Source organism: Mustela putorius, unplaced genomic scaffold, assembly GCF_011764305.1.
Source record: "Mustela putorius furo isolate JIRA1106 unplaced genomic scaffold, ASM1176430v1.1 tig00003987_pilon_pilon_pilon, whole genome shotgun sequence".
Classification (NCBI taxonomy): Eukaryota; Metazoa; Chordata; class Mammalia; order Carnivora; family Mustelidae; genus Mustela; species Mustela putorius.
This window is the reverse complement of record NW_025422126.1, coordinates 3,430,215-3,457,829: the sequence shown is the minus strand read 5'-3', so window position 1 is coordinate 3,457,829 and position 27,615 is coordinate 3,430,215. Positions and strand designations below refer to the sequence as shown.

At 45.0% G+C, this 27,615-nt stretch overlaps 1 protein-coding gene across 3 annotated transcripts in view; it reads left to right on the top strand.

Moving 5' to 3' along the window:
- CLPB (caseinolytic mitochondrial matrix peptidase chaperone subunit B) overlaps positions 1 to 27,615 on the top strand; it is a 142,750-nt gene that overhangs the window by 14,487 nt on the left and 100,648 nt on the right. For 2 of the 3 annotated variants that reach the window (XM_004768123.3, XM_004768124.3), the window contains exon 3: positions 15,035 to 15,121. In XM_004768123.3, coding sequence (XP_004768180.1) covers positions 15,035 to 15,121 — 87 coding nt within the window. Of the gene's footprint in view, positions 1 to 3,509; positions 3,601 to 15,034; positions 15,122 to 27,615 lie in introns of all 3 variants that reach the window. The other variant, XM_004768127.3, reaches the window with a different exon arrangement.

Below are 27,615 nucleotides of genomic sequence, written 5' to 3'. Positions count from 1 at the left end.
AGAATACTGAAAGTAGTCAAGCTAAATATGTCGCTGGGCTTACGATATTCACTTTTGCCTCTTGCCTCACAGTTCCTGCTATGTCCCTGCCCTGTTTGAAAGCTTTCTCAGAAAAACTCACTTTTTTTTTTTTTTTTTTTTATTATCACTTGATTTTTGAGGCTCTTTTACTCCTAGTTCCTTCCGTTTCCTCCTTTTGATCAGAAGTCCCAGGTCCAGACTCCTACGGCAATAAGTGGTTCTCTCCTCTGACTCAGTCAGTGGGTCTGTCAGAGGCTCTCGTATCTCTGGAAGGAATCCCAGTGGTAAGGACTTTGGAGTCTGAGAAAGCAAGATTTGATTCCCAGCTGTGAGTCTGAGAAAACAAGGGTTGAATTCCAACTGTGTCATTTGTCAGCTCTGTGGCCTTGGAAAAGGTGCCTAACCTCTTCTGGCCTTAGAGTCTTCCTCTGCAAAGTGAGATAATGATTGACCTACCTCACACCTTTACTGTAATTAGTAAATGAGAAAATTAAATGAGAGAAGCTGCTTAGTGCTATGCCTACACATACTGAATGCTCTGTATATAGTAAGTTTTGTTACTAAGTGTTGTTAATTACACTGCCCAGTAAATAAGGTAATGGATAGAATTTTCTGAATATTCAGTTGTTACGCTGTACGTGTTTCTTAAGCTTTTAGTGTGAGCATTCAGAAACCTTCCAGACTAACAAAGCCAAGGTAAATAAATAGTAAGTGGGGCAAAAAACTACACAGGCTAGCATGCTTAGTTTTACCCCTTTTTTTTTTTTTTAAAAAGAACTTAACATATATTGAGAATTTTATTTACTTTTTATGGGATATTACTTTTTAATAGCATAATTTTTGTGCATATAATTTATATATATATTGGTTTGTACTATAAAATATTACAAAATAATACTTTAATAATACTGTTAAATATTATTGATAGTAGCTGATGTTTATTGAATACCTTTTTTGAGGCAGGTATTATGTGAGTCTCTAATCACTAAATCCTCACAACTGTGCAACTAATAATAGTCCCATTTCACAGATGATGAAACAGGAATGAGGATTGCTTGAGTAATTTCCAAAGTTGTCCACTTGGAAGTGGCATACCACTTCATTCTACAGATGAGGAGCCTGAGGCAGAGAGAGGCTTGCTGTGGTCACAGTTTCCTCAGCACTCTTCCAGGGTCCCTTTTCCTGTTCAGGAAGTGTTTTTTAGCTAGATGGAGAACCACTTGTGTCTGCCTTTTTGGGAATCTACAAGGTTTCTGAAGAACTTTCTGTCCTTCCCTCTGCTCTTTACCGACACCCTTCTCCCTGCCCCTCACTGCCCTGCACTCCCACCAGGCAAGTCTGGCCTTGCCCTCCATCCCGAGAACCCCATTCCATTCAGACATGGTTTCTCACTGTCCCAGACATGCAGCTTACTCCTTCTACGTGGAAGCCTTTGTGGTACTTTCAGCTCCACCAGTCCTTCTCTCTAGGATCTCTAATTTGTGCTTTACCGCCCACCTCAACCCCTTCCTCTTCTAGAAAGCTCTCCCTCACTGGTAATAATAGCTGTCGTTTATTAAATATCCACTCTGTCTGAGGCAGAGTACTAGATACTGTATATGTATTGTTTTCCTTTCTTGCTACAGTACTGCAGAACAGATGGTGTTATATCCATTTTCCAGATGAGAAAACTTGAGGCTTAAATTTCGCACTCACTACCTCACGGCTAGTAAATAGTGGAGCTGTGATTTAAGCTGAGACCCAAAGCGTGTGCTTTTCTCAGTGCAGTTCACTACTTGTTCTAGCCCGCGGTGAGCTTTCAAAACACATTCCCATGGCCTTAAAGTCTGCGCCATACCGTGTCTTGTAGGGTTTTAGCCTCCTTGCCTCTCATGCCCATGTCTCCTCACCTAGGCTGTGCTGTCACATGTCACAGCAAGGTGGATGGTACCTCCCCCTGGCTCCACATAAGGCTGGCTGGGGGCACTCCAAGGTACACAGTACAGATAGAGTCCGGCTGGCTGATTGATGGGTCGAATGAAACCCTGTTTATTCTCCAGAGGCTGCTCGGCAGGAGGGTACAGCAGCTGGGCAGGCTGGCTGGGCTCCGGGCCCTCCATTCATGTGGACGGGAGGCCCAGGAAGGCTGCCTAAGAATCCTCTCTGAGGTTGAGCTGAGGCTTCCATCTCAATGCCCTTTTGTTTGGGGGGGTTAGCACCAAGGCCTCCCATGAAGTCTGTGTGTTTGACCAGCTTTTACAGTTGGATAGTGAGCAGGGACAGGGTGTAAAGCACAAACAATTGGGGGAGGCCTCTGAATTCCCAGGGGTTCATAGTCCAGCAGGCAGGCCAGGATCCTTTCCAGGGCAGGTGACACTTAGTTACAGCCCCTGCACGGGTAGACAGGTTCCAAAGCACTTTGGTCTCTGGCCTCACTTACTCTTCAGTATTCAGGTCCCTGTTTAGCTTTTCTTACCACTCCCCCACCCCCCACCTCCCCACCCCCAAAAAAGGTTTTTGCTGGGAAACATCCAGCCCTCAGTTGAACTTCTCTAGGTATGAAGCCCTCTCTGCCTCCTGAAGAATAAGCAGACTCTGATTGAATAGCCATTCATTCATTCATTCTTTCTTTTCTTTCTTTCTTTTTTTTTTTTTTTTGGGGATAGAATTCATATACCATAAAATTCACCCCTTTAAAGAGTACAGTCATTTTTGGTACATTTACAAAATTATATGACAATAACCACTATCTCATTCCAGAACATTTTCATCAATCCCTCACCCCAAAAAAGACCCTAGTTTCATTAGCAGTCTATCCCTGTTCTACCTTCCCACCACCTTGGAAACTACTAATCTACATTCTGTCTCCATGGATTTGCCTATCTGGACATTTCATATAAATGAAATCAGACAGTGTGGTCTTTTGTGGCTGGCCTTTTTCACTTAGCATTACGTTTTCTTGATTCATCCATGTTGTAGCATGTATCAGTACTTCGTTCCCTTTTATGGCTGAATAATATTCCACGTATAGATATATCACATTTTATTTATCCTTTCATCAGTTAATGGACATTTATGTTTTTACTTTTTGACTAATGTGAGTAGTTTTGCTCTGAACATTCATGTATAAATTTTTATGTGAATGTTTGTTTTCATATCTATTGGGAAGATTTCTAGGAGTAGAACTGCTGGGTCATATGGTAACTCTATGTTTAACATTTTAAGGAGCTACCAGACTCTTTTCCGAAGTGGCTGTACCATTTTACATTCTTACCAGCAATAAATGAGCATTCTGATTTCTCCAGTCTTTGCCAATACTTGTTATTATCTGTCTTTTTTATTATCGCTATCCTAGTATGTGTGAAGTGATATCCTACTGTAGTTTTGATTTGCATTTCCCTGATGGCTAATGATCCATCCACTGAGCATCTTTTCATGTACTTATTGGCCATTTGTATATATTCTTTGGCATTTATTTATTCTTTTTTTTCTTGGCATTTATTCTTAAGGTCCATTATAAGCTTTATGCCCTATTTGGCATTGAGGAGGAGCATAAACATGTATCATGATGACCTTTGCCTTTCAAGAACTTGCAATCTGGTAAGAGAATTATAATTAGTATGTAAGACAAGTTAAGGCTTCATAGACAAGGTGGTGTTTATTCTGGGCCTAGAGATAGGTCGTATTTGGATACAAGACTTTCTGGACATTTGGAGTAATGTAAGCAATGGCACTTTGTAATTAGAAAAACATTTTATCTTATAGTGCTTTCTGAAGTGGTATATGTAAAAGTGCTGGCCTTGCACTTGACATGTAGTGGGCTCTCATTATGCATTAGCTTCGTCTGCAGCTGCCCCTTTTAGCCCCTGCTCTGTCCTCTATGACTACGTAGCTTCCTTTTCCTGTTTCAGACATTTAAATATTAGGAGACAGAACCCCAAGCTAAATAAGCCTTGGTTCCCTAAACTGTGCTTTCAGGTCTTCTCCCCATCCTAGTGATTTCCTAATGAAATGGCCCCCAGATTTTGGTGCCATTTCTGAATTGTGGCATGACCACAGTTGCGAGGAGCAGGGCAGTCATCCCCTTTGTTACAGATTTTACGCTTCTATTAATATGGCCTGAATTTGCACTAGGTTTTTTGGCAGCTGCATGGCACTCCTAGATTCTGTTAAGCTTGCAGTCAGCCCAGTCTGCTTAGAACCAGGCCTTCCTGTGCTGCTTCTTTTGATTGGTTTTGTTTACCAAGTTTGTTTTAACCTAAAGGCAAGAGCACTTTAATGTATCGTATTGGTGTTTGAGTATAAAAGTTGTGGAGCTAGTGCAGAGACTACCATGAGGAAGAAGAGGGATGGATTGGCCTGTCTCATATTGAGTCTAAGAGAAGAGGATTTCTTCTAGGAGAGAAGGTTCTAGAAAGCAGAACTAATCAGAGTATCTTCATCCCTCAGATCCTTCCTTTCTACTTAAACCTCTTCCTTCTTTATCATTTTTTGTCATTGATTAGTCCCATCAGATTCCTATGGTGTGCTGGCCCCAGCTTAAATGTAGGAAAGAAGGGTGAAAAAAATGGGATATGTGCCCTGAAGACTGTGGTTCAGCAGAGAGAGCATGGGTTCCAGTCCCAAGCTGCCACTTACTGGCCAGTCACCTTTTTTTTTTTTTTAAGATTTTAAAATTTTATTTATTTGACAGACAGAGATCACAAGTAGGCAGAGAGGCAGGCAGAGAGAGAGGGGGAAGCAGGCTCCCTGCTGAGCAGAGAGCCCGATGATGATGATGATGATGATGATGCGGGGCTTGATCCCAGGACCCTGAGATCATGACCTGAGCTGAAGGCAGAGGCTTAACCCACTGAGCCACCCAGGCGCCCCCCCCTTCTTTTCCCTTTTTTTATTCTTTTAAAATTTTACTTATTTATTTGAGAGAGAGAGAGAGAGTACGAGAGGGGAGGAGTTCAGAAGTAGTAGACTCCCCACAGAGCCAGGAAGGAGCCTGATGCAGGACTATCCCTGGACTCCGGGACCATGACCTGAGCGAAAGGTGGTTGCTTAATCAGCTGAGCCACCCAGGTACCCCTGGCCAGTCACCTTAAGCAAGTTTTTAACTAGTCACAAGATCAGATGAGATCATAAATGTCAGGTGCCCGGTACATAGTAGGCCGCTCAAGAAGTGTGAGTTCTTTTGACTCCACCATTCAAGAGCTCACCACCACTGACAGAGCCAAGTATGCTGTGTGCTCACTGGCCCTTACAAAGAGCTCTCAGAGCACCGTGATACTTAGAGCGCTTATTTGTGGGCTTGTCCTGTTTCCCCAACCCCAGTTCAGACTGGGAGCTCCTTGTAGGCAAGGTCCATGTCTGTTTGATCTCTGGACCCTTAGTGCCCATTGCAGAGCCTGGCTTGAAGAAAATGCTACTTAAGTTTTGTTACTGGAATGAACCTGATCTTTGCCCCCACTTGTCTAGAAGGCCAGTTTTTTTTTTTTTTTTTAAGATTTTATTTATTTATTTGACAGAGATCACAAGTAGGCAGGGAGGCAGGCAGAGAGAGAGAGAGAGGAGGAAGCAGGCTCCCTGCTGAGCAGAGAGCCCGATGCAGGGCTCGATCCCAGGACCCTGGGATCATGACCTGAGCCGAAGGCAGAGGCTTTAACCCACTGAGCCACCCAGGCGCCCCTAGGAGGCCAGGTATTTTGCACGGTTCGTCTTTAACTGAAAAGCTCATGCGGTTCTGGACGTTGGCAATGGTGGTTCAAGTGCTAACCCTGTTTGGGAAGTCTGAGCCACTTCTGTGTCTCACTGCCATAGCACACATGACAAACTTTCTGGAAACCCAGCCAGCTGCCCAGCTGCCCTCCGTAGCACCTAGAGTCCTGCTGCGGTGCCAGTAGGTGGCGCCCATGGCCCTTCCCCACACTTCAGCTGCCTAGACAGGGCTTTCCTTGTCACCAGGGCAGCTGGGGACAGAGCATATAGCCCTGGGCAGTGGTACCCAGACAAGGGTGCCCTGGCCCGCTCCCTCCCCTTTCTAGCATTGTATTGTTGCTTTTCATGTTTTATTGCATCCCAGCCCCGGGACACACTGCTTGGGGAAACAGAGATTTCCTCAGGAGGACCGTAGGAGGTCCTTAGGGGAATTGGGTTTCTGCCTGTCCTTTCTGGCCCAGCTCATGCCTCTGCCTCCAGAAAGTTGTCCCTGTGGTTCTGTTGCTCTGACCTACATTTGCATGGTACCCTCTCCAGGGTCCTCCCTTATATTTTAGCTGTTCGTCAGATGTGGAGCTGAATAGTGAATGCCTTGAAGGCAAGGACACTGGAACTTACCCTGCTCAGAATCCTATAATAACTACAGTCTCATGAAAAGTTTGTGGAATGAATGGGTGAATACTAGGAGATGGGCTCCTCTAAAAATTGTTATCCAAACTGAAGGACATTCTACAAACAAACTAGCCTTACTCTACAGCAGTGTTAGAATTATGGAAATCAAAGACAGCCTGAGTAACTATTCTAGGTGAAAAGAAACTGAAGACACATGCAGTGTCTGATTCTAACATTGATCCTGGCTTATATCTGTTTTACAGGGAAAATTGCTATAAAGGATATTATTGGGGGAGTTGGCAAAATTTGAATATTAGATAAAAATATTTTATCAATGTTAAGTGTCCCAAATTTGATCATTGTTGGGTTAGTGGTTATGTAAGAGATTAGCCTCATCCTAGGAAATATCTGCTGAAGTATTTAGGAGTAAAGGGTCATAATGTTTGAAACTAACTCTCACATGGTCCAGGAAAAAATAGAGAAAAGGAGTGGTTAAGCACAGAGGCAAATGTAACAAGAATCTGAATGAAGGACAGAGGCTGAGGTTTTTTGTGCTGTTTTTATAACTGCACTGTATGCTTGACATCATTTTAAAATAAAGTTTAAAAAAATAATCTCTGCACTTTCATGTGTGTCAAGTTCCTGCTAGAAACTATGAGAGATGGGACGAAGAATGGTCACCCAGCATTGGACTTCATTCTGTTTAATCCAGCAATATTCAGTGAGCTCCTCTGCTGTGTACTTATGAATAAGTAGATCACTTGTGGTAATGACAGTTAACTTTTGGAAAATATAAGTGCTTGACATACGCTATTTCTTTTGGTCAAGCTCAGCACCCTTGTTAGGTAGGTCTGGTAGGCTCATAAGGTTAGGTGACTGAGGTTCAGAGAGGTCAACATAACCTGCCACAGTCACACAGCCTGGAAGAGACAGATACAGGCTCATATCCAAATTAGTATAGTTGAAGGCTGATGCTTTGTGAACCTCCATGTTTGTATGTATATAGAAGAAAGGATTGGACTGATTGATCTTTGCAGATCATTCTTTATATCTAGGAATTTAAAACCTATATGATAGGAAATAACTAGTTATGAAGCTTGCAGGCTGCATAAATGCCTGTCTTTCTCCTCCCTCACTGCTCACCGGCTTCCCTTTGGAGCAGTTCTGGTATGGCATTGCTGGAGTGGGCCATCTTCCTAGTAAGAAGAGCATCTCGAGAGCTTCCTAGAAGACGGGTCCCAAGAGGGGCCTTTGAGGAGAATGCTTAGGTCAAGTAGCAAATGCAGAAGATGCTAGAGACGCCTTGTGTTTGTGGGGTTAGATAACTAGGAGCCTGCCTGAAGTCTGCTGGCCCAAGCTGGGCTGAGAGCAGCCTCCTTCCTGCCTTGCCCTGCCCCTCTCAGCCCTGGTTGACTGGGTAGATAAGGCGCAGATGGAGGCTGTGTGTGTGTGTGTGTGTGTGTGTGTGTGTGTGTGTATTCTAGCCCCAGGCGCCTTGCTTCTGCTCAGACAGCCTGGCCTGGTGCTGTTATTACTGTAAACAGGACCTTCTGCGAGGCTCCAACCAGAGCCCTGTTGCCCAGATAGTGATCATGATTGAGTCTGCATGGCTCACTGCTTCCAGGCCTCTGATGCAGGTGGGCCAGGGCTCCCTACCCTGCAGCCCCCTCCCCAGCTGCAGCTGAGAGCCAGTTAATGCAAAGGATCCGGAAATCAGTTGGAACAATGCACGATTGAAGTTCAGTGGCCGCTTTGTATTGATTGGTCATAAAGAAAGAAGAAGAAAAATCAAGTGGTACCTCCCTCCCTGAGTGGAAGAGCTGGTTAGCCCGAATAACTCAAAACTGCCCATAATCCCTGACTGGGACTCTCCCTCCTACAGACAGCAGGGACAGCAGCCAGGGAACTTGTCTTTTCTTTGGAAGTCTTGCTAGTGCCTGTATCTGTTAGGAATCCACTTCTCAAATTTTGATGTTATATGTATTTAGAATCCCAAGATTTCAGGCCTGGGAGGGACTTAAGAAATCATTTGTTCTGTTATTTTACCACAGAGAAAGGGGAGGCACAGAGAGACAGATCTGGGTCATACAGCTAGTTACCGAGAGAGCTGTGACTAGAATCCATGGCCTCCAGCTCCAGGCCTGCATCTTAAGTGTCCCCAGCCCTGAGCCTGAGAAGCTAACCCACACTTTCCCACATATACACAGGAGCCCAAGTTCTTTGAAAAAGACAGGCCCACCAGTACAGAACAGGTAACTTTCAACATAAGACTGAGGTGTTGGTGAGTGTGTAAGGACGTGTTCATTCAGCCCACATGTGGTGGTGGTGCTAGCGCAGGGAGTGAGGAGTCTGGAGGGCCACACTCACTGGGTGGGTGGGGGACACAAGGAAACTGCTAAGTGTTGATACAGGTTAGCACAGGTTTCTTCCAGAAAGAAAGGGGAAGGGTTTTTTCCCTCCTAAGAAAGTTTTGCTTAAAAAAGCAATAGTATATTCATTGCTACAAATAAATAAATAATAAAATGTAAAAGAATGCAGAAGCACTCACAGCAGGAAGGGAAAGTTTGACCCTCTCATCCTCTTTTCCATTAATTGTTTTGTGTTTGGTCCCCAGCCTTCAGAACCCTCCTGGATCCCTGATCACAGCAGCTTTGTCGTCCACCCCCCCACCTGCCCACCGTGATGTTTTAGTCTCCTATGGAAATCTCAGGTTTGGGGCTAGGGTACCCTTATTCTTCCACTGCCCTTGCCTGGGGATTTGAGACTGTTTATTTATGAGTCCACAGCAAATTTTGAGCACATATGGTCCAAGTTCTATGTACACCTTTCACACATATCCTTCTTTACTGTTCCGTCCTTAAAATGGGGTAGGTACTAATTGGAAATAATAATAGCACAGACTCTTCTGTTTGTCCAGTGCTTTATTGCATGGCTAGTATTTTTCTATATTTTGTCTCATTGTTTCTTAATGGTACCCCCGTGTGACCTATAGATAGGGCTGCTGGGGTCCTCTCCATTTTTAACAGATGTGGAAACAAGCTCAGAGAGCATGAGCTGTTACTGAGATGAAGGGACCAAGTGAAGTTCAGAGAGGCTAGGTCATTGATTCATCCATTCCTGCCCACCCAGTAAGTGCCGGAGCCTGCATGTGGACCACATCCATCCTGCTTCTTCCCCTAGCTCCCACTACTGCCTGAGATCTGTGTAAGAACTGGGCTTTTACTCCTGACTGCTAGTGTGACCTTCTCCTTGTCCACTGCCCTGGACCACCTCCAGTGAGTGTCACCCACTACTGCCCTGCCAGGCAGAAGACCTAGTTCATTAGGGAAGGGTCTTCTACAAGTCTGCAGGGAGCCCAGAAAGGCCTGCTGTGCCCAGCCCCCGGACACAGGCTGCTCTGCCCTGAGTGGCAACCCACATTAAGCATTCCACTCATCATCTCAGGGATGATGGAATCCTAACCTTTTCGGAGACACCATGCTCTGTCACAAGCATTGCTCTTTTTAAAAGAGATTAATTCACTTGCCGCATTTTGTCTGTTGGTGAAAATCACAGGGGAGAGCAGGGGTGGCTTTCTCAGGCCTCAGAGGCCCTTTCAGCCACTCTCAGCAGGCAGCCACCCGCAAGCCCAGCTGGCCCCTACTTTGAAATGACTGCCCACTGGGCATTCACTTGCAAAGCAACAAAATGAAATGGAGGAGACCTGTGTGTGTGAAATGCTAACTTTGAAGGCTGCTCTCTATGGAAGGGAGGTGGGGGAGGGGCCCCACCCAGCTCTGAAGGAGGCAAAGTTGTAGTTGGCTTTGCTTGTGGTGCTTTGTTGTGTTGGTTCTGCTCCTCCCTCCTCCCTTGATTTGACCAGTGCCGCCACTCTATGGAGTGCTACTATGTGGTGTCACTTTTAATCCTTACAACACCTTGCACAGTAGAGATTAATATCCCCCATGTCCCAGCTAGTAAGCGACAGAGCCAGAATCTGACCCCCAGCCCTTGGACTCCAGGGTCATTGCTTTTTCCATTGCACTGGAGGCCCAGGAGGCTGCAAAGAACAATGCTCAGTCAGGATGCTGGGCTGGGCTCAAACCCTGCAGTGTCACCGAAGAGCACTGAGATTTGCCTCCCAGAAGTGATGCTTCAGTTTGGTGGTACCCTTCCCTCAGGTTTCTGTGCCCCCTCTTGAAGCCCGCATGGACCCATGGGGAGGCTGAAGCTCAGGATGAGATACCTTTCCCAGAGTGTTAGAGGAGGCAACGGCAGCCCTAACTAGAGCCCCTGGCGCCTGCCTACTCTGTGCTCCTTTAGCTCTGGTCATTGGCAGGATCGCAAGTTTGGAGAAGCCCTTTTTCCCAGCAGTCCTCCTGTTAAAAGAAAATCCTGCATTGTATGGAAAAGGAAAATCCCAAAGTGCTAATGGGCATGTAACAAGTAGCTCAAAATTATTGCTAATCAGAGATGCAAGCTAAGACAATAACGTGAGATTCCTTTAGACCTATGGGGCTTGCAGTCAGTAGGAAGCTGGCAACTAACTGCCCAGTGTTGGTAGGGAGAGCAGTACACAGGAACATCCCTGTCCTGCTGGTGGGAAGGTAGATGGAGCAGCTGTCCCGGAGAAGACCCTGGCAGAGTGGCATCAAACCAAGTAACTGAAACCTAGGGATCCCACTGCAAATGCATGCCCCAGAGAAACCCTTCCAAGAGGGCACATGTAAGACATTCTTTGAGCATCAATTTGGTGGCTGGGACATGGAGGCTTCCTGAGTGGGTATCAGCAGAGAGGGAAAAATCTGGTGGATGTGTCATGGGGAACTATATAGCAATTCCTAAAAATTGAATTATTGTATACCTAGCAGTATGCGTTTATCTTAAAATGCAATTTCATGTGAAAAGAGGTAATAAACAGAAATGCATATGTGTATATGTGTATAAAAAGAAAAAACCCTGCTTGGTTCAGGTTCTGGAAAGCAAGAACCTCTGTCTTGTGTCCTCCTCAGGAGCCAGCATGCAGCTGGGCACAAAGTAGGTGTGCACACATGTTTGTTGAATAAATGAATAGAGGAGTGCCTGGAGCCAGGCTGGCTGAATTATCCAGGTCATCCTGTGTAACCCTGTCTCAGAATCCCTGGGTATAGGCCAACCTGCTGTTGCCAGCTTCAGACTAGAACATGTTGGTCCAAGGCAGAGGGGAAGTAGGGTAAGCTGGCAGGCAGAAGTCACCCTGTACTGAACTCCGGCTATACTCCAGGTACTGGGCTGGGATCCCAGCAAAGTAGAGATTAGTGTCCCTGTTCGATAGGTAAGAAAACTGAGACTCAGAGAATTGATTTGTTCAGGATTATCTAGCTGGATGAGAATTTGAATCCAGGTCTAGTTAATTCCAAAGTCCTTTATTCATCCTTTTCATTACACTATACTTGGCCCTCAAGGGACATCTCCACCCCTTCTTCTGTCCTGCTTCCAGAGCAGAGCTGCTTCCAGAACTCTCAGGACCCAGGCAGGGGAACATGGGTCCCTGACCCACTGGAGACAGGAGGGATTCTTACTGCACTGAGTTTCTCCTGGCTGTGTCCTGCTTTCTCATTTCCCTTCTCTGGCTCATCTCCTTTGGTCTCCTATTACAGCAGCCCCCAAACTGTCTTCTTGTCCCTGCTTTCTACTCTCTTCCCTTTCAGACTCAGCTTGCTTAAGCTATCAGGTTAATTTTATAGTTTCTTTTGCCCAAAACCTTCAGTGACAACCCCTCTGCCTGTGGTGAGAGTCTAAGGAACGCTGAAGAGGTTTCCTCTCTGTTGCCAGCTTTAGTTGATTAATGATGGCTGATTCGAATGAGTGTTGAGGAGTAGAATTCTGAGGCTTTTTCAAAGGCTCCACAGGACAGAGCTGCCAGGAGGGAGTCATGATTCTGACTTCAGTGCAGGAGAGTAGCATGTATGCCAGGCATTTGTCAACCCTTTAGACTGGGTTTTTAACCTAAGATCTCTGTTACTGATTTCTTGAAGAGCTGTGAACTTGTGGACATTGTAAAAAGAAAGGAGGAAGGAAGGAAGGAAGGAAGAAAAAAAAAAGGAAAAATTCTTCTATGGGTATGTGTGTTCCTTTGAACTTTTCTGGAGAGAGTCATCAGCTTAAAGCCTGTGGCTCAAAAAGGTTTATGCCCACCACCTTGGTAGCTTGGCTTTAGAGGTCCTGTTGTAGGCCCTGCAAAACTTGGCAGCTGCCTGTTTCTTTGCTGTGAGCTGACACCTGGATGGATCTGCCTGAATCCATTTGTATCTCTGAATCTGCCTTCCCATTGCTTCCCTGCTTCTGTCTTGTTACTTTTGTCTGGACCGGCATGCACTTCCTCCCTTGCCTCTTAATTGTTCTTGTTCTTCAAGGCACACTTTGTGTCTTTTCCTTCAGAAACCTCTTTGTTTTGCCTTAGCTGGTCCTGATTTTCTAGCCTCCCGGACTGAGGACGAGAGAAATGAGGCCATCTGATCAGAATCACAGGATCAGAAGTCCAGGCTCTAAGCTTTCCAACCCCTGTGCTTTGCACAGCACCTGCTAAACCAGGGAAGGTTTTGTAAATTAAGGAGGTTTTGTACAAAAAGAGGTGGGTTTTTTTGTTTGTTTGTTTTTGTCTCATAGGGCTCTTAGTCACTTTAATATTCTTGTGCATAGAAAATTGTTTCTGGGGGCGCCTGGGTGGCTCAGTCATTTAGCATCTGCCTTTGGCTTGGGTCATGATCCCAGGGTCCTGGGATCGAGCCATGCGCAGGCTTCCTGCCAAGCAGGAAGCCTGCTTCTCCCTCTCCCCCTCCCCCTACATGTGTTCCATCTCTCACTGTGTCTCTGTCAAATAAATAAATAAAATCTTAAAAAAAAGAAAAAAAGTTGTTTCTGCAAAAAGAAGCATACCTGTGTGTGGCAAAGAAGCCTAGGAGTTTCTCTAGAAGAATCCTCCAAATTAGAGGGGAGAGATGAGGGTTTCCTGACCTCCTCTCTGGACAACCCTCCCTCACATTTTGGGCCCAGTCATGCTGCCTTCTCTGGGCGAGAGGCTTTACTTCTGCCTGATATACTCCTACCCCTCCCTTGACCCCATTTGACTGGCTAGCTCTCTGGCATGACCTCCTCAGGGAGAACTTCCTGCTCACTGAGCCTGAGTTAGGTTCCCTGGGTGTGCACCTGGACCCTGTGCTTCCCCATTCACAGAGCCCCTCCCATGCATGCTTATGGCTTGCTGGCCAGTCTCCCTGCACTCTGACAGTGCCTGTTCCCTCCTACATGCTCTGGCTCTTCCTCCCAAGCCATCATCACCTGCTGCTTCAACCCGCACCAAGCTTTTATTTGGCTTGGTCCAGATGAGCAGTTACTGCACATTGTGACACAAGAATGCAGCTAGGACTCAACCCCACCCCCGGACTCTCTGCTGGTGCCTTTCATTTGGAACCCACTGAAGAGTCAGTGGCCTCCCAGTTCCCCAAACACCCTCCACTATTCCTGCCTTGTTGGTGAATCGCTCTTGGCTTTTGGTCTTACACTCTCCTGGCCTCCTGTGGCACTTCTGGTGGGAAACCACACACTCCAGGCTTTGATTTCCTACTATCCTTAGTCTCCTCCCATTCATCCCTCCCGACTTCAGCTAAATCATTTGCTCACTAGGGCAGACCCCCTGTCTTTTCACCCCCACCCAGAATCTAGCACAGGACCAACCACATACCATGACTGGCTAAAGTCAGTTGAGTCTCTTGTCCTCCATGATCCATGGAGCAAGGCTGAGTCTGGGGGAAGGGCAGTGATGACAGGAATTCTGGCTATAGTGGCATTATCAGCCTGAACTTCAATCACTGATTGCCCCTTAGCTGGCTTTGTGACCTTCAGCGAGACATTTCACCTCATCCATGAAAAGAGGTTAGCATCAATTCCTTAAGCTTGTGTGAAGAGTAAATGAGAGCATGTGTGTCAAGTTCTGAAGGCACTTCGTGCTTACAGTAGATGTTCAATAAGAGTTGGTTCTGTTTATTCCCCTTCTCTATGTCCACCCCCACATTGCAGGGCCCTTGGTTCCCAGAACCCAGAATTTAGGATTTTAGTGATATATTTAAAGCCTTGTTTTTGTTAGTTTATCGAACAATGCTTGAATTCCTACCATGTGCTAGACACTGACCTAGAGAATCAAATAGGCTCATGTGAACTTTCCTAGAAACCTAATCCAGCATTTCTAATACTCTTCCCATCTGTCCTTGGGTTCAAGATTTTCAGTTTCCAAACAGCCACAATACAGAGAAACCTGAGGATGTGATCCTTTTGTAAACTGGGAACTACCTAGATAACCAGTGTCATTGGGCATGAACATAGGGAAATTCTAAGGATGGAAAAGATATCTGTGGACTGGATGTGCCAAGGAAGCCTTCACAGGAGGGAGTTCTTAAGCAGGATTGAACCCCATAGCGTGCTAGTAGGATTTGAATGGGCAAAGAATCAGGGAAAGAACATTCTGGACTGTGGGAGTGTCAGGGTATTAAAGTAGGGAAGGCACATTATTTCCTCAGAAGGCTGAGAAGATAACAGCAGGGGGTCAGACTCATTCAAGCCAGAGGAACTGGGGTGGGTATTTAGTACTGTGACTATTTCCAGATTCACCCAGCCTCCCTGTTTTTTGATGATTTCACTTCTTCCACTCCTACTACCACGATAAGCCATTTACTAAAAATATTCCTCTGTCTCTTTCTAGGCTCTTGTCGGAAGGTGCAGATGTTAATGCAAGGCACAGACTCGGCTGGACGGCACTCATGGTGGCAGCCATCAGCCGAAATGACAGGTGAGAAATCTTCCACGCAGGGCTCCCTTAGCCTGATCCTTGCAGACCACATTCCAGAACCCTTTCCTGCCCTTGCTTGTCTCCTTGCTGTCTTCCCCAGAGTCAAGGTGATGGACTGAGCTGAAGGTCAGGTCTATACCTGGTGTAATGAAAGTATAGGAGATGGGGAAAAGGCAGAGATAGCCTTGGATCCTGGCTTTATCTTTCATTTGCTTTGTGACCTTAGGTGAGTCGTTTGCATTATTGAAGCCATGAAATGTTTGCAAGGCTGTGTTAAGTGGTTGAAGGTACACATGTGAGTTCTGTTTATGTTTTCATTATCTACCATCTGTCCATGTGGAGGAATCTAGTCACTGTCCTCAGTGAGGGCTCCACTGGGCTATTTCTTTGGAGATTCTGATGGAAATTAGGGAAGAGGGTACCCCCTCCCTCCCATTAGAAACCCTGCTCTTTTCCTGTGCACTTCCCCATTCCCACTGAGAAGCTATTTTGTAAAGATTGAAATAATCCCCTATGTATAGAGTGTTATATCCAGTTCTCACAACTGCCACAATTTTTTGCCAGAATTCTCATTTTGCAGCTGAGAGAACTGAACCCCAGTAAGGTAAGATGATGTCTGAGGTCACACAGACAAGAATTAGAATTTGGTCTGGCTGCCAGCAAAATTTGTGTTTTACTTTACCTCACTGCTGCCTCCCACTGCCAGATCCAGGATCCTACTTCTCCTTCCCAGTTTTTAGCTGTAGTTATGCAAAGAGTTGATTACATAAGAGCAAAAAGAAATGCTTTCAAAGAGGGACGCCTGGGTGGCTCAGTTGGTTAAGCGGCTGCCTTCAGCTCAGGTCATGATCCCAGGATCCTGGGATCGAGTCCCACATCGGGCTCCTTGCTCGGCGGGGAGCCTGCTTCTCCCTCTGCCTCTGCCTGCCTCTCTGTCTGCCTGTGCTCGCTCGCTCTCTCTCTCTCCCTCTGTCTCTGGCAAATAAATAAATAAAATCTTTAAAAAAAAAAAAAAAGAAATGCTTTCAAAGAAAGCAGACTGGGCACTTGAGTAGCAGCCATGGAAATTGATAGTTTGAAGTGCCCAGTTTTAATTTTTCCTATAAGCTGATCATTAAGGCTTTTGTCTGCCACTGCTGGCCTCCTTTGGAAGGATCATAAATGTCGAAACCAACGAAACAGGGACTTTTTAATATAGAGGTAGCACTGCCTTAGACAGGCTGAGAGACTTAGCTGTATAGGACTCTCTTCTCTGTTTCTCTGTCCTGAACCTGTTCTCAGCATTCCATTTCCTTATTTGCCTCATAAGCTTCAAGCACTTGAAAGGAAACTTGGTATAAATAGGCTTTGCAGTTGAGAGGCTTGGAATCCGTCCTGGTTCTGACCCTTAGTTGAATTTCAGAATTCTGTGGGCCCCCTCTTTCTCCACCTGAAATCAGTTATTTTCACAAGCATTTGGTAAATATCCTCTCTGAGCCAGACTCTGTGCTAATCACTGGAGAATCAGAGACCTTGGGAACTCAGGGTCCAATGTGGAAAGGAAAGGCAGGTAGAGACACAGAGTCTAGCATGACCCATGATGTCAGAGCCATGTGGACAGGATATTATCAGAGCAGAAGGTGTGAGGGGACTGCCTCTGGTAGCAGAGTAGATTCCCGCTGTATTTTTGTGAGAGCCTAGTGAGGTAGTATATGTGTCACCTGTTGCAAATGTCGAGTTGTTACTCTCTTTTGCCCACATTAGTCCTGTCTACACACAAGCATATGTTTATTCTGCCACTGATACTCCACCCACCACCACCTTCACCCCACCCACCAGTTTTCTTTTCCAGCTTTGGGGGGTCTCCATCCACAAGAGATAGCAAGCAGGTGGCAGAGAAAAGGGAGGGGAGTGTGCGGCCCTTCTAGGTGTAGTATTTCCACCACTGAGACAGATGAGGAAATAACACTATACTTAAAAAAGAGTATTGTCAGTCAGTGCACAGATTGCTGGTAGATGTGCTCTGGGGACACTTTTCTCTAATTCTAATGACTTGTTACCTTAACTGATTGCCCTGTCTTTATCCAGTTCCATTAGCAATTCAGTGATGCTTGTTGAGCAAAGTGAGAGTGTTGGCTGGTATTTACTTGTTTGGGTTCTTAGGACTAATTATTGGTGGTTTTTTTTTTGTTGTTTTTTTTTTTTTAAGATTTTATTTTTTGGTTGAGAGAGAGCACAAACAGGGGGAGCAGCAGAGGGAGAGAGAGAAGCAGGCTTCCCACCAGGCAGGGAACCTGATGCGGGGCTCGATCTTAGGACCCGAGGATCATGACCCCAGCCTAAGGCAGTTGCTCAGCTGACTGAGCCACCCAGGCGCCCCAATTATTGGTGTTTTAAACATGTATTTTGTGTCTTCCTCTTCCTTCCAGTGATTTTTATTAAAAATGGCATACCTTTTAGTTTAATTTATTCATATCACAATATTTTGGGGGGACCTACTGTTTTCTAGGCACTATTCTTGACAAAGATGCCTACCCTCATAGACCTTATGTCTATACTAGTGGTGGTGCCTAGGTAAGAACAGATAGTAAATTATAGCAGAATACATAAATAAAATATATACCATATTAGAAGGTAAGAAGTGCTATAGAAAGAGGAAAAATAGAACCTGATAAAAAGGAATGCCAGGAGTACCTTGGTCAGGGTGAGTAGGCCTCATTGTAAAGGTGCCATGGGAATGGTCTTAAAAGATGATCATGTCCATACCGGTACAGTCTGCCAATAAGTTTCTCCTTATTAGAAGTGTACTGATCCTCATTTCATCAGTTACCAAGACCTTCTGGAATCATATCGGCCAGGCCCGAAATGCCACCATTTCATTTGGACTTGGGTGAAGGGGGGATAGAGGGGTGCAGCACCCCTTGCTTCAAGGCTGAAAGCAGAGAACCTTCACCTCTGTTAGATGTCAGCCCACAGCCTCAAGGAAGAGGTGTTAAGAGGGTCCAGTCATTTCACCCTCAACTGCCTTTAGTGAGTGCCTGCTTCATGCCTATGTCCTGAGGGATATAGCACAATAATCTCTATCCTTAAGGAGACAAACATCTTGTGAACTGTTATTTATATATGTATTTTTTAACTTAATTTTGAATAGTAAAGACAGTACTATTTTATTTAATTTTTTAAAAAATACAGTACTGTAGAACAAAATTTTAAAAGTATGTATGGGAACTTAATTTATAATTTATTCTCTCCTTTTATTTCCAAAAAGGGCTTGCAGTGACTCAAATTAAAATACAAATATAAATGTACACAGGAGAGTTAAAACTGGATCAGGATCAGAAATCATATTGGTAAAAGGAAAGATAATTGTATCAGGATTGAACTAGAGATTTTCTTTTCTGAAAATAGCTTTATTATTTTTGTAAAAATAATATAGAGAAGAAAGTAGCAGTCAACTGAATTCCCTCTATCTAGAAATTAAGCAGTGTGTGTGTGTGTGTGTGATTTCACATAAATGGGACCATGCTATACTCACTGTAAGTCAGGTAATTAGTGGAATTTTCACTTTAGATTGAAGTTTCCTAATGAGCAGGGCAAAAATAGGGATACAGAGGATCTGGTTCTTCAGGGGAAAAAAACTCTGTTCTGACACCCCTATGTATTATCATTTTATGTATCCAGCAAACATTTTTTAAAACTATACTATGTCTGGTGCTGATGTGCTAGGCTCTGAGGGGATTCAGATAATAAGCAGCACAACCTTTGCCTTAAGAAGCTTCCTTGGGGGGCGCCTGGGTGGCTCAGTGGGTGAAAGCCTTTGCCTTCAGCTCAGGTCATGATCCCTGGGTCCTGGGATCAAGCCCCACATCGGGCTCTCTGCTCCGAGGGAAGCCTGCTTTCTCCTCTCTCTCTGCCTGCTTGTGATCTCTGTCTGTCATATAAATAAATAAAATCTAAAAAAAAAAAAAAAAAAAGAAAGAAAGCTTCCTTGGACTGCCGACATCAAGGACTTGAGTAATGTGATGGCCATTGTCTTCAGTAGCCATTCTGCCAAAGATTTACCAACATTCTACTACGATGATCCTTTTTCCAGCCCAAGTAACAGCTTGGGTGTAGTAGTGACTTCAGGGGCAGTTGCTGGGGGCTGACCCCTTTTCCATAGTGAGGCCTCCGTAAGCCTCATGCCACAGGCACTTGTTTCGCTGGAGTCTGGGGGCCTCGTTCTGTGTTGCACTTTGACCCTGCCTAGCTAAAGGCTGAGCCACCGGGTCCCAGGATGATCACTGTGACTTAGCATAGCCTTCACCAGCTCTTGCAAATATACCCAGCCTGCAGCTAAATTCAATTAGTTTTCTTTAAGAAGGGAAAGAAATCCAATTTTACCAAACACGGACAGACGGTGGAAGGGACTTTGATGTTACAACCTCTCAGTGATGCTTTACTTAGTCACAAGTTCATAAGCAAGAAGGCTTAATTACTTGGGAAAACACAGGATTAAAACTGGACACAATGGCTGAGTATCCGCTCTTAGGCGACTTGATTCGAACCCATGTACCCAGTTCGTGTGTGGTGCAAACTTTGATGTGTGCTATGACAAGCTGAAAGTCATGACCCCCTCAGGGAAGCTCCTTCACATGGCATTTGCAGGATGTGTAGGCGGAGAGGCAGGGCCTGCCAGGCCTGTTTGCTCAACTTTGATGTCCAAGCAGCCACAGGCCCCTCTGTTTGCTCTTTCACTGAAGGATGGATTGGGATCCTCCTACCTTTCCCAGTGGACAATGGCCAGCAATGGAGTGTGACGACTGTTGACCATTCCAGGAGCCTGGCGGACCAGAACAGGGCTTTTGGGAGCCCAGAGCCTGGGGGGCCAAAAGCTGTTTATAAGACAGCCATTTCTCCAGATGTAGCTTTCCTTAAAGTCTAATGCTGGTTGGGTGCTTATAGCGGAGGTAAAAATAGCCTCGTGAGTTTTAACAGGTATCAGCTATTGCTTGACTGTCCATCCAGTGGCACTAAGGTATTTGTAATCTGAAGATTGAAGTCTGTCCTGTTCCTTTCATCAGTGTGTATATGCAGGGGATAGCGGTTTGGCAGAAAAATGGTATGATTTAGATCCTTATAATTTTTAATTCTTCAAAAAAGAAACTCAAAACAGACATATGATAAAGGAATGTTACCGGAAGATATAAAGAACTCTTATAAATCAATAGTAAAAAGACAACCCAGTTCTTAAAAAATGGGCAAAAGTTTGAGCAGACATTAACCAGAGAAGAGCTGGATGGCAAATAAGCATGTGAAAAGATAACTCAGCATTAATCATTTAGTATGGCTAAAATTTAGAAAATCTGACAATACCAAGTGCTGGCAGGGTTGCAGAACAATTGCCATCGTTGCTAATTAGGAATGCATTATGCTGTGGCCACTTTGGAAAACACTTTGGCAGTTTCTTACGAAGGTAAAACATATATTTACCACGCAACCCAGCAATACTAGCTCCTGTATTAACTTTGTCCATGAGATATAACAACATACATCTTCAAAAAAGACCTGTATTGGGGGTGCCTGGGTGGCTCAGTGGGTTAAGCCGCTGTCTTCGGCTCAGGTCATGATATCAGGGTCCTGGGATCAAGTCCCGCATCAGGCTCTCTGCTCAGCAGGGAGCCTGCTTCCTCCTCTCTCTCTCTGCCTGCTTCTCTGCCTACTTGTGTGCTCTCTCTCTGTCAAATAAATAAATAAAATCTTAAAAAAAAAAAAAAAAAGACCTGTATGCGGACATTTATAGTAGCTTTGTTCATAATCACCAAAAACTGGAAATCACCCAGGAAATCATCCAGGCATACTGGAAATATCCCTCAGCTGGTAAATGGACAAATTGTGATACATCCATACAGTGGACCACTACTCAGCAATTAAAACTATTCAGAGGCGTCTGGGTGGCTCACTTGGTTAAGCGACTGCCTTCACTCAGGTCATGATCTCAGGGTCCTGGGATCAAGCCCCACATCAGGCTCCCTGCTCCAGGGAAGCTTGCTTCTCCCCTCCCTCTGCCTGCTGTTCCTCCTGCTTGTGCTCTCTCTTTCTGTTACATAAATATAAAATCTTTAAAAAGAAACCCAAACCATTTACACATGCAGCAAAAGGGATGAATCTTTTTTTTTTTAAAGAGAGAGTGCATGCACGTGACTGGGAGAGGGGAAGAGAGAGAGAATCATAAGCAGGCTCCATGCTCAGTGCAAAGCCCAACACAGGGCTCAATCTCACAATCCTGAGATCATGACGTAAGCTGAAATCAAGAGTTGTACGCTTAACTGACTGAGCCACCTAGCTTAAAAGCCTTATGCTAAGCTAAAGCCAGTCACAAAAAACTACCTATGGTATAACTCCATTTATATCACAGTCTGGAAAAGGCAGTACTATAGGGACAGAGATCAGCTTAGTGGCTGCTAGGATTTAGAAGTAGGAGGAAGGGCCCAGAAGAACTTTTGGAGGGATGAAAATATTCAAAGTCTTGACTGTGGTGGTGATATACAATGAAAACTCATCAAATTGTACATCTTTTTTTTTTTTTTTTAAGATTTATTTATTTGTCAGAGAGAGAGCGAGCGAGAGCAAGCACAGGCAGACACAGTGGAAGGCAGAGTCAGAGGGAGAAGCAGGCTCCCTGCGGAGCAAGGAGCTCGATGTGGGACTCGATCCCAGGACGCTGGGATCATGACCTGAGCCGAAGGCAGCTGCTTAACCAACTGAGCCACCCAGGCGTCCCCAAATTGTACATCTTAAAGGGATGAATTTTACTATGAGTACATGATACCTCAGTAAATTGACTTAAAAAAAAAACTTTTTAAAAGTCTATCCATCCGTATCTCGTTTTCATTATTAATTGTCACGGCATACTAAAAATTCACATTTGTAGTATCAGAATGAATTTGTATGGTTCATTGTCAGCTGGAATGTTTAGACTTCCTCTGGTTGATGGTATTTCATATTAGAGTACTGTATACTAGGTTGATAGAGAATAAAGATTTGTGATCTCATGATTTGTGATGTCATGAGACATAATTACTGACGAATAATGATAAATTCACTTACAAGTGATACACAGTGAGCTTTTATAAATTCATAGCATATCGTACGATCCTTAATATTAAGGAAAAAGAGTATAGGACTGAGAGGTTGCCTCCCATCCCACATCATCCTCCGACTCCTTGTCCCTGCATTGCCATGCAGGGAGACCATCTAAACAGTGTGGCCATTGTGGTGCTTCAGGAGCCACAGATCCTGAAAGAGTGGAGTGGTGGGGGCAGATTTGGATTTGAGTCCACTTGGGTTTTCTGGTTGCTTTGGAAGCCCCTGCCTCAGAGAAGGTGAGACCATGAGGCAGAGCTCCAGCAAAACTGTTTGAAATTCCCCACAAGAGTCTCCCTCCCTCCTCTGCCTTTTCTCCTGGAGTGCATTTCATCAGCATCGGAAGGACTGCTTCCCGGCACAGCCTTCCCTGCTTGGCTGGGGTCCCTGAGGAGCTGATCTAATGAGCGGCTAACACGCATTTGCCAAGGCCTTCCTGGATGTGGTACCTGGGCTTTGTTAATTTTAAAATGCCGCCATCCTTGGCTGAAAACCATTTAATTTCCTCTCGTAGCACTCATTTATTTTTAGCATTTGCTTATTTTCCCTCCAGCTTACTAAGGGGATGGGTGGGTGGGCATTAAACCCTGTGTTTGACAAACCAGCAGCCTCAACCAGACTTCTGTCCTGTAGAAGAGGCTGTGCAGGCCTTTCTTTGTGGGCCAGCAGCTGCATAGGTGTTCTAGTGATACTGCTCTTGCAGCTGGGCCTGGGGCAGCTTCCCTGCAAGGTCCTTATTCCTTGCTGGCTGGCTGGAGGTAGAGCAGGTACAGCACCCCTGCACCCGTGCTTCAGTGCAGGTCCTTAAGGGACCTAACCACGTAGAACTCTACCCTGACTTAAAGGCCTACAGCCACTTCCTAGGGTCCCCAGCTTGTTCTTGACCTGGCTGCTTGTTGCAGAGGGGTGCTTCCTTTGGCCCAAAGAGGCTGGGCTTTACACTGGCCAATTCTCTGACTATATTGATATCACAGCTATGGTTGTGAATGGGGGCTTCTGTGTGCCAGGCCCATGTCCATCACTTCCAGTGTTGGCTCTGATCCTCACTGCAATCCTAATAGGGAAGGATCATTATCCCTGTTTTACAGCTAGGAAAAATGAAGTTCAGATATGCCCATTGTTGTCTAATAAGTGAAAGAGGGAGAGAGGATTTGAAGCCAGATCTCTTTGAACCACAAATTCTCATTCTTTCTACTGGATATATTGCCTGTAGAGGGAAGGGTGGGGAACAAGGCCATGGGATGGACTAAGAGGTACCAGGACCAGAGTCAAATCAGCTCAGTCAGGGTTTCTTGATGACCCACTGGTGTCAAGATATGCTGGGTTTTTGAGAAGTCTAAAAACAGAGCACTCTTTGTCTCAAAAGCTGATAGGGAGTACTTGGCTGGTTCAATTGGTAAGGCATATAACTCTTGACTTTGGGATTGCAAGTTTGAGCCCCACGTTGGGTGTAGAGATTACTTAAACTAAAAAAAAAAAAAAAGATGGGGCACCTGGGTGGCTCAGTGGGTTAAGCCGCTGCCTTCGGCTCAGGTCCTGAGATCGAGTCCCACATCGGGCTCTCTGCTCAGCAGGGAGCCTGCTTCCCTCCCTCTCTCTCTCTCCTGCCTCTCTGCCTACTTGTGATCTCTCTCTGTCAAATAAATAAATAAAATCTTTAAAAAAAAAAAAAAGAAATCTTAAAAAAAAATAAAAAGCTGACAGCAATAAAGGGATAAACACAAGCCCCCCCCCCTTTTTTTAACCTATAGAATGACACAGAACGTGGTCAGTGTCCCAGAGAAGATCACCTCGAGTGACAGGCAGAGATCATGCCGTGTAGAGATGAAATAATGAAAGGAGGCCTTTCACATGAGGTGGACCTTGAAAGATGGGACAGGATTTTGATTGGTAGAGGGACAGCATTTCTGAAATATCATTAGTACCAAAGGAGTGGTGTGAACATTGGTTCACAAAGGTGAGAAAGCAAGAATGTGCCAGATCCAGTTGGAGGAGCTGGCAGTCTAGAGATGAGAGAGTGTGCCGGAAAGGCCTTATCCAACATGGGCCACGATCCTCTCAGTCTGTGGTAGTCTAGCATCGATACATCTGTAGGTTCTAGAGCAGATTACATGAATTCAATTCCTCTTCTTCCTCTTACCAGTTATGTACCTTGGCAGGTTCTTTAACTTATCTGTGATTGTTTCTTCAACCATAAAATGGGCCTAATGAGCAAATCTACCCTAAAAGACTATTTTGAGGTTTAAATATGTAAATATTGTATTGTTTAGAATAATGGCCTGCCGTACAGTAAGCACTTGATAAGGTTTGGGTACTTTAGTTAATAGCATAGTAGTAGTGGTGGTGATGCTTAATTATTATTATCACTGTGGGTCACTCCAAGAGGAAATTGTTAACAGTCTGCAGGTAAATCTGTCTTCGAATGTGGGGTATTACTTGTCTCTCACCAACACCTTTAGGTGGCTCAGAAGCAGAAGGGATTTGGAGACTTTTTACACTCCTTTTCATCTAAGAAGCTGGGCCTAGAACATGACACCCCAGAGCAGGGCACTTTGATGTGGGACTGGCTCTTGTCCCAGGTGGCCACATGCCCAATGCTGGACAGTGCCCAGTATTTCCCAGCAAGGAAGGGTGGGTGAGGGTGCTGGCCAGGTGCCCGGAATGCCAGCATCATGCCCCCAGAAAAGTGTGCCAGGCTTGATGTTTCTCCCACTGCTGCTGTGGCCGATTATATCTGAGTAACAGTCATTTCTAATCCCATTTGGAATCGTTGCTCAAGATAATCCTGTTTCGTAGTAATGATATTCCAATTCCAGCATGCACCGATTCTAGTTTGGCAGATGCATGCCTTGACCTCAGGCAACCCAAGACAGTGCTCCCTGGAAAGCAGTGCCAGCTCATTTGCCTAACATATGATCTCAGGGTAACTCCCTTTCTCCAACACTGTATCTCATCCTGGGGTTCTGTGTTTGGTGCTTTCACAGAGAGTATCAATTGAGATCAGGGGAGCATCCACTGCTCATCCAATTCAGCTACTTGGGGAAGGATGTTCCTCTTCTAGGGACTGTGATTTGGTTCACTCCCATACCTCTTTTTAAAGACATCAGACCCATGTTGTGCCATGAGCTGCTTGCTTGCTTGCTTATTTATTATGTATTTATTTTTATAAGAGAACAAATCTACACCTTTATAAATCCTTGAGAGGTATAGCATCACATGGATTCTGTGGCCAGTGGCTTTAGCAGGTTCCTTCAGAATCTGGCATCAACACTAGTTACTTTTCCCTAGATTACTGTGGTTTTGTTCAGTTTGTCACCAGGAGTTACTGTGTTGTTCTTTACTTTGTACACCTAAGCACATCCCTTACCTAAATAAAATTCAGTTTCACCTCGGGCATAAACAGCTTCAATTTTAAGAAGAGCTTTGTGCTCCCTCTGGTTCCAGAGACCTCACTTACAGCCAGCAAAAATGGCCGTGGACCACAGCCTTCCAGACGTATTTGTCGTTTTAGGAGTCCTATTCCTAGCAGGCCTCCATAGACCAAGAAAGAGGTGGAAAGATGTGAACTGTTTATTTAAATAGGGCTGCAGGCTAGTGGATCAGGAGTATATGGTAATATAGTAGGTGTGTCTGGGTTTCAGCAGGGTATTTGTTTCTCATGATACCCATATGAATAAAGTATGATGTGGAGAATAGTTCAGTCAGATGGTGAATGGCCTGTTTCATATGTTGTGTATATATGACTGGAGACCAGAGAGCAAACTCAGTGGTGAGCCACGGGGCCCTGTCCTATTCAGTCATTACGTCACTGATTCCATTGAGACCATGGATAAATGCCAACCCAACTGGCAGATTAAATGAAGCTTAAAGAGGAGCACCTGGGTGGCTCAGTGGGTTAAGCCTCTGCCTTTTTGGCTCAGGTCATGGTCTCAGGGTCCTGGGATTGAGCCCCACATTGGGCTGTCTGCTCTGCAGGGAGCTTGCTTCCCCCTCTCTCTCTGCCTGCCTCTCTGCCTACTTGTGATCTCTCTCTGTCAAATAAATAAATAAAAAAAAATTTTTTAAAATGAGGCCTAAAGACAGAGATAATATGTTGGGTGAAAGAATCAGAGATACTGAAAAAAGAACTCAGTGGGCTCGAACAATGTTTAAATCTGTGGTGAAAAACATTAATAGGGATTGAGTGTTTAAGTCTACAACTAAAACCAAAGGCCAACTGTAAAATCCAGGGTGAGGAAGACCCAACTTAGCAGTAGTAGTGAATAAAGCCCAGAAGCTGACCAAAACTCAGTGTGCACATCAGCAAGTACAGTGTTAAGGCCCCAGAAGTGAATTGATTCAACAAATATTTACTGGCCTATAGTGGGCCTTATGTATGAGGAACAGATGGATAGGGCACAGTCCCTGTTTGAGGGAGCATGTAGTCTAGCTGTGTGTAACGTAGTGGTAAGGAACAAGGGCTCTGGAAGGAGATTGCCTAACTTAAAAACCTTCCTATACCTCTTACTAGCTCTGGTTCCTTATCTGCAGAATGCAAATAATAATAGCCCCTACCTCAGCATAGGGAGATTGCAAAGATTAAAATGCATATAAAACCGTTCAGTGGGATGCCTAGTGTGTAGTTAGGTACTTAATAGGTATCTGCTGGTGTTACTAATATTTTTTGTTTTCTTGTTATTTTCATCCAGAGTCTAAGGAATATACCAGCCCCAGCATGCTCTTATAGAGCATTTGCCTAGAGAGAACCTAGTCCAGGCCCATGTTGTAATGAAATCCCTAACAACCAGGGCTTGACCACTTTGGCCTATAGGTTCAGCAACCGTGTATTCTAGAGCACAGATCGAAAGACATGGAAGATAGGGAATTATATTTAGTACTAAGCTGAGAATGTGAGATCCAGGTTGTCTGGGAAACCCTGTGATGGGTGGATCTTGGTTCCATGGCCCTCTCCTTAATGTGCCACGTCTTCTTTGGGCCTTGACCCAAATGATCTCATGTTGCCTGGGCCCACCGTTGATTTTGACCCTTGTCCATCTGAAGGAGACTCCCTATCCATTTATTTATTTATTTACTTACTTATTTGACAGAGAGAGAGAGTGAGAGAGCGAGAGCGAGTACATGTGATCTCACGTTGTCTGGGCCCACCGTTGATTTTGACCCTTGTCCATCTGAAGGAGACTCCCTATTTATTTATTTATTTATTTGACAGAAAGGGATAGCGTATGTGCACAGGCAGAGCAGCAGGGAAAGGGAGAAGCATGCTGACCTGCTTTACCTTACCATCTGAAAATGTCACTATCCCTGGTGTGTAATAGAGGCTCAGTAATTACGGGATAGTAAGACAAACTAACTGATGGATGGTTGGATGAGTGAGAACCAATGTGGTTTAG